The sequence below is a fragment of the Paroedura picta genome, chromosome 12, assembly GCF_049243985.1.
Source record: "Paroedura picta isolate Pp20150507F chromosome 12, Ppicta_v3.0, whole genome shotgun sequence".
NCBI classification, from domain to species: Eukaryota; Metazoa; Chordata; class Lepidosauria; order Squamata; family Gekkonidae; genus Paroedura; species Paroedura picta.
The window spans coordinates 23000065-23006768 of NC_135380.1; the positions used below are offsets into that span (position 1 = coordinate 23000065).

General features: G+C 50.0%; 1 protein-coding gene across 1 annotated transcript; it reads right to left on the reverse strand.

The window, feature by feature from the left end:
• Positions 1 to 4706: 4706 nt before the first annotated feature.
• Positions 4707 to 6449, reverse strand: LOC143821914 (uncharacterized). The gene is made up of 3 exons (XM_077306398.1): positions 6042 to 6449; positions 5780 to 5863; positions 4707 to 5484 (listed from the first exon to the last, which is right to left on the reverse strand). The coding sequence occupies exons 1-3, from the start codon at positions 6115 to 6117 to the stop codon at positions 4820 to 4822; spliced, it is 825 nt and encodes a 274-aa protein (XP_077162513.1). The 5' UTR covers positions 6118 to 6449; the 3' UTR covers positions 4707 to 4819.
• Between the last annotated feature and the right edge of the window lie 255 nt (positions 6450 to 6704).

Genomic DNA, 6704 nt, shown 5'->3' on the forward strand with positions numbered 1-6704 from the left:
TTATGGAGTAGAGCAAATAAAAAACAAAACTCAAACTTCTGCAGGTGCTGCTGTTCTTAGTATTTTGGCACCACTATATACCAAATGGATAGGATCTTGGGAGAGTGCAATATGGAACACATATTCCCCCCCCCTCCATGCATTGGTTTATTTTTTCCTTTATCTTTCACACATCTTGAACAAAGGTAATATTTGCTTAGAGTATATTTTAAATCTTCCTTTCTCCTCTTTACTCACCCCCATTAGCCACTAGTATGACTCCCTTTTTTACTGGCCCAGTTGTAAGTCCAGATCCATTTTCCTGCTAAGGAATGTGAGAAAACTTAACAGTTTCATTAACAAAACTCACCACATTTGATGGGGAAAACCATTCTTAACCTATTAACTTTTGTCCTTTATTTACAGTACTTCTGTATGATCACAATAGCTTCATAAAACACAGAAAAATGGCCCTTGGTTAAAAGTAGTCTCCAACAATTAAACTACAGTAGCAGTCCTATCTCCTGTGGTCTGTTTCATGAAGACGGATTCTCATGAGTATCTGAAGTAAAATAACAAAATTTGAGTGTTGGTCATAAAAGTGTTGCTGGACTCAAAATTTGCTCTACATTTACTTGGGTAAGCAGCCTCTTGTGGCGCAGAGTGGTAAGGCAGCCGTCTGAAAGCTTTGCCCATGAGGCTGGGAGTTCAATCCCAGCAGCCGGCTCAAGGTTGACTCAGCCTTCCATCCTTCCGAGGTCGGTAAAATGAGTACCCAGCTTGCTGGGGGGTAAACGGTCATGACTGGGGAAGGCACTGGCAAACCACCCCGTATTGAGTCTGCCATGAAAACGCTAGAGGGCGTCACCCCAAGGGTCAGACATGACTCGGTGTTTGCACAGGGGATACCTTTACCTTTACCTTACTTGGGTAAGTTTCTTGCTGCCAACTTTTCAAGCTTCCCATGAAGCTGTCCTGTTAACAGAATTCCAATCTGCAACAATTAGGAGTTGATTTTTAAACGTGAAAAACATTTCTGAATAGCAGCTTACTTGAGGAACATCTAGACTGTTGTTATTTATTGTAGCCAGCTGGCAACCCTTAGGGCCATTTCGCACAGAGCTCAAAGTTGCTATTTGGTTGCTGTTAGCGAAAGCGCTACTTCAACTAGCGAAATGTAACTAGCTGTGCCCGTAACGCACAGCTGCGGTTTTTGCGGAATTTAGCACTTTCACTTCTCGTCACTTTCGTAACCCACAGGCTTCCGGTTCTCCGTCTTTTCGCTACAAAGGAGGTCCCTTTTTAGCGCTTCTGGCCTCCCGTGCCCGTCAATCAAACTGCGGGCACACCTTTGACCTCGACCCTAAAGACGGACTTGTCGGGGTCCCCTTTTTTTTAAAAAACCTTGGGAAACCCGTAGCAACGCGTTATCGTCAAATCATTGGCGCCCTTTGAACGTGTTTTCTATTGTTTTCTATGAACCAGAGGTTGATGCATTGATATGTTTGAAAGGTTAATCCCCGCCCACAGTACACGCCCACAGGTTACCTGCTTATATGCACCTGGGCAGACACGCGGTCGGCCTCTCTTTGTTTGCGTAGCCTACTGCCCGCAGCACAGGTTAACATTGAAATGGAGAGGATTATTGTTCAATTGTTGGCTCGGGTGATTGCGTTGGTCCAGCGTATCCGCACCACTGTGCAGCATAGGAGGGCTGCTTCAGAGGAATACCGAGAACGTATTGCCAGAGCGATGACCAGCAGCACAAGACGTTCTCAACGGGCAACCATGGCGGCAAAGAGGCACTGGCAAGCTCTGGCAGAGGTCCGGTTCCCCCCCCGGTTCTGGGCGGACGAAAGATCCTCTGACTGGTGGGAAAATTTTGTGTGGGCTCGCTGGGATGATGACCACTGGATTGCCAACTTTAGAATGTCTAGGGGGACATTTTTTGAACTCGTGGAGGCTCTACGTGGACGCATGGAGAGGCAAGTCACTGGCATGCGGCGCCCCGTGCCAGTGGAAAAAAGGGTGGCGGTCGCATTGTGGTACTTGGCAACCCCTCAGTACTTCCGGACAGTAGCCCAGCAATTCGGACTCGGAGTCACTACGGTTGGCGATATCCTTAAGGAGTTCTGCCTCGCCATGGAGGCGGAATTGTTCAGCAAAGTCGTGTGCCTCGGAGACCGGCTTGGAGCGGTGAGTATCATTCGATCCCCTTTGCCCTTTAAATTTTTTTTCTTGTTTGACAGGTCAGCAACGAAGACGCGATACACCCCACGCTGACATGCCATGGCTTATATTCTCTTCTTTCCCTTATTCCAGAGTATGGACGGGTTTGCCAGGCTCGGATTCCCGCATTGTTTTGCTGCCGTCGATGGAAGCCACATCCCTATCCGTGCCCCCGGGGGAAGCATAAAGGAGTACGGTAACAGGAAGGACTTTTGTTCTGTTCTCCTGCAAGGAACTGTGGACTTCTCAGGCCGGTTTATCGATGCCGAGGTGGGGTGGAGTGGCAGGAGGCATGATGCCCTTGTTTTCAGGGAATCCAACCTCAGGAAAGCCATGGACGAAGGGGTCTTTGTTCCAGGAAACCCCACCGCCACCATTGAGGGCGTGCGTGTGCCGCCGTTGGTGCTCGGGGACGGAGCCTACCCAATACGACGCTGGCTCATGACTCCCTACAAGCGGCCAAGGACAGACGTGCATAGCCACTACAACCTCACTCACTCCCGGGCAAGGAATGTAGTGGAGCGTGCCTTTGGACGTTTGAAGTCCCGGTTCCGTTGCCTGATGTCCCGACTCCACGTGCATATAGACAATGTGACTCCGCTGATCATCGCGTGTGTCATTTTGCACAATATATGCGAGGACAAGGGACATAACATCCCCTTCCCTGTGGATGAACCTGATCCTGTTGTCCTTGAGGACACACAAGACATCCCTGAAGCAAGGAGAAGAAGAATCTATGCAGAGGGGTGCAAGGTTCGGGACGCCATAGCCACCCACATCTACAGAAACAGGAGGCGTGTTTAATTGTTTTTCCCACTCTCTTGTTGTTGAATAAAGTTTTGTGTTCTTTGTTTAACCTTGTCTTGTGCGGTTTGTGTACTTTGCCAGCAAAAAAACGGGGATTCTCTGGTCCAAAAGCACTTTGACAGCCCTAAACGCTAACTCCCACTGAAATTGACACACACAACACGGAAGCGCTGAGCGGGGAAAGTTCGGGGAGGCGGGTAGCCAGGAAGTATTGGCGACCCCTGTCAAACCGGAGGATCAATCCACTTATGTTCCAAGGAATAATTTTATTGGTGGGCAGCTTTGATACATTTAAAATAGGGGTGGTCGATCGGGGCAACGCACGTTCGTTCCCTAACCGTCATTCCGAAGATGCCGAAGCCACGGAAGGGCTCCTTCTGGCAGCGCGCCGAGGCTGAGGCACTTCTGGAGCTGGTGCTCCAATCGAAAAGTGTTGGCCGCCTTATGGCCAGCACCCACTGCCACACCAAGGGTGCCTACCTGGTGTTGGCATCCAAGCTGAGGGAGAGGGGCTATGTCCGGACCTGGGAGCAGGTCCGGACAAAATTTAAGCGCCTGAAGCTGGACTTCCTCAACAGTCTGGAACAGTGGGGGGGGGTCCCGCAGCCAAGTGGGAGGACGGTCTTCCACGACCAGATGGTGCTAATATGGGAGAAGGCTGGGAAGCCCCCCCTGGAAATGAGGAGGCATATGGGTGAGTGCTGCCCTCGTTGTGTTTTGCCCTTAAACATGCATGGCATGACTAGCTGGCTCTTTCCCCTACTGTCCCCAATGAAATTCGAAATAGTATTTATATGCTGTCAACCCCCTCTGACTTAGCCCGCCAGTACTGTGTAGAACCACTTTGGTTATGCGCTTATACTCTAACTGTGGTGTGTCTACCAGCTGTGTTTCATCTCTGGTTTGTGTGCTTTTAATTATGATTTCTCTTTTTCTTTGCCCAGCCACACAATCACCATCCAAGATGGGAAAAGCACCTGAGCGTGAGGAGGAGGAAGAGGGGCCTTCCACCTCAGGACAGGCTGCAGGTGAGAGTTTTATGCCTGTGCGGGAGACCCATGTGTGTGTACCCCCATGGAGCCATATGGGAGCCTGCTGTGATGCTCCCATTTGAAGTGTTATTAAATTCTTTGTTTGATTTCTATAGCAGAAACTATGGAGGCAAGGCTGCGTGCCATGGAGGCAAGGTTGACTGCCTTAGAGGCCGAAGTGGCAGAGCTGAAAGGGGAGTTAGAGCAGCAAAGGCAGCAGAGGGAGGCGGAAGAACGTAGGTTATGTTCCCCACTGCCCAACTCTTCTCACACTGTGGCTAAGGCCACCAAAAAGTGTATGCATGTAAACTACAAAAATTGGAAAATATGTGTGGCACTAATGTGTACTTTTTCTCCCTCCCCACACAGTTAAGAAGAAGGAGGACGAAGAGCTCTTCCGGCGCAAAGTTAGGGGGACCGTGGGACGGCTGTGCAGGAGAGTGAGGGCGATGGAAGGGGCTGGGGAGGGGAGCGGTGGGACCTAAGTTTTGTTTTCTTTTTGTGTTTTGGGGTGGGGGGTGTTGGGGGGGTTCCCAGTTACTTTGCCCATTTTTCTATCCCTGTTAAATATTTGAATTTGTTTAAAAAAAGTTGGCTTTCTTGGAGGGTGGGGGTGGTGGTGGGGGGGGTCCAAGTTACATTCCCTTGTTTTTTTCCCCTGTTGAACTGTTTCTGAAAATAAAATGTTGTTGTAAATTTCCTGAAAAAGACTCCAGTGTGACTCCTTGCACTCGCACACCTTTCACCCCAAACTCCTAAAACACCTTTAACCTTTAAAACACCCTCCAACCTACAACCCACACAACGGTGCCAGAATAGGCACAATCACTAGAGAGGGTACACAGAGACAGAGTCAAAAACATAAACTTTATTGAACAGACAACAGCAAACACAGATAAACAGACAAAATGGCCCAAACTAGGAGGGGGAGAACTTGTCCGCGGGTTTAACGACTCTCTTCCCGAGAACAGTCCTCCTTCTCGTTTGGGTCGCGGCATTCTGAGAGGGGGTGGGTGGGGTGGGTGCTGGAGGTGGTGGTGGGGGGTGGGTGCTGGAGGTGGTGGGGGGGGTGTGGGTTGGGTGGGGGGGACGTTCACTATAATCTGAGGAGGGGGGGCCGCCTCCATAACCGCGACCGCCCTCTCCATCAGCCTCCTTATCATTCGAACTTCCTCCACGCTTTCGCGTAGTGAGTTGTTCGAATCTCTAAGGATGGCACGGAATTTTTTGCCCTCCTGGGCCACGAGGGAGAGCATCGCCTGGTCTGCAGCAGCTGCACGCCTGGACTCCTCCTGGCAGTGCTCCAGGATCCTTTCTCCCACAGTAGTCAGGACGGAGACGCGCCGCAGCCTGCCGCGTTCCCTGGCCAGCCTCTCCTCAGCCGGGAGAGCGCCCCTGGGTGGTGAGCCAGCTGGCTCGTCGTCTTCAGAAAGGACCTCTGTTGGCAAAAAAAGAGAAAGAGAACTGTTAGTAACAACGAGACAGTCAAAACCCACCCTGGTGCACATGGTGGCCTTTCTTGGTTACATATTGTTAAACCAAGACTCAGAACAATGCCAGGGGAGCACATGGTTATTGTTTGTTTGCCCATGGTGGCCTTTCTTGGTTACATGTTAAACCAAGACTCAGAACAATGCCAGGGGAGCACAAAAATGAAAAGAAAGCACACAGTTATTGCACACAGACATTGTCCTGCAGCCATGGCTCGAAAGGAACAGTTCATGCACGCTCACCATCTTGTATCTGTATCCGCCTGCGCAGGGCAGGAGGTCCAGCCACCCCACGCTCCTCCTCCTCCTGTGTCCCGGGTATAAAATCTGAAAAAAGGGAAAAAAGAACATGATTTAGGACCAAAGTGTGGCAAAGCTAGCTTCACACCCTAAAGCAGCAACGTTGAGGGACTATCTTCTGTCTCTTGGCAGTGCTGCTGCCCTGCACAAACAGAAAAGCACAAAGCAGTTAAACCCCCCCCCCCTTATTGCAACTGATACTTACCAACATTTGTGGACGCCCCAGAATCACTGTCCTCTGCTACTGCTGCAGGGGACTCGAGGACCACCGTCCCAGGCATCTGTGTCTCTGTGGACAAGAGCAGAAAATAGTGAAAAAGGAGCAAGCACACAACCTGAACCACACAGCAAGCTGCCAAAGAAGTGGCTAGAGCGCTGCAGAAGGCCTATGGCTGAGGCATGCTGCAAAACCGTTTGGGTTGTTGGTTAAACACAACCGTTTTAAAAAGCCACCCAAAGCAATCCACAAGCATCCAAGCATAGCATGCGTTGCAACGAACACAAGGCATACAATAGTGAAAAAGGAGCAAGCACACAACCTGAACCACACATCAAGGTCCCAAAGTAGTGGCTAGAGCGCTGCAGAAGGCCTATGGCTGAGGCATGCTGCAAAACTGTTTGGGTTGTTGGTTAAACACAACCGTTTTAAAAATCCACCCAAAGCAATCCACAAACATCCTATCATATTATGCGTTGCAACGAACACACGAGAAAACGATCCCCAAACGTCAGAACACACATTTGCTCAATATAAAAACAATAAAATATAAAATAAAAAGAAAATTACTTACCGGAGGCAAGGGGCGTTTGCTCAGGAGCCTCCTCCGGCTCCCCAGGAGCGATGGCCATCAGGTCCACCGTGACCAAT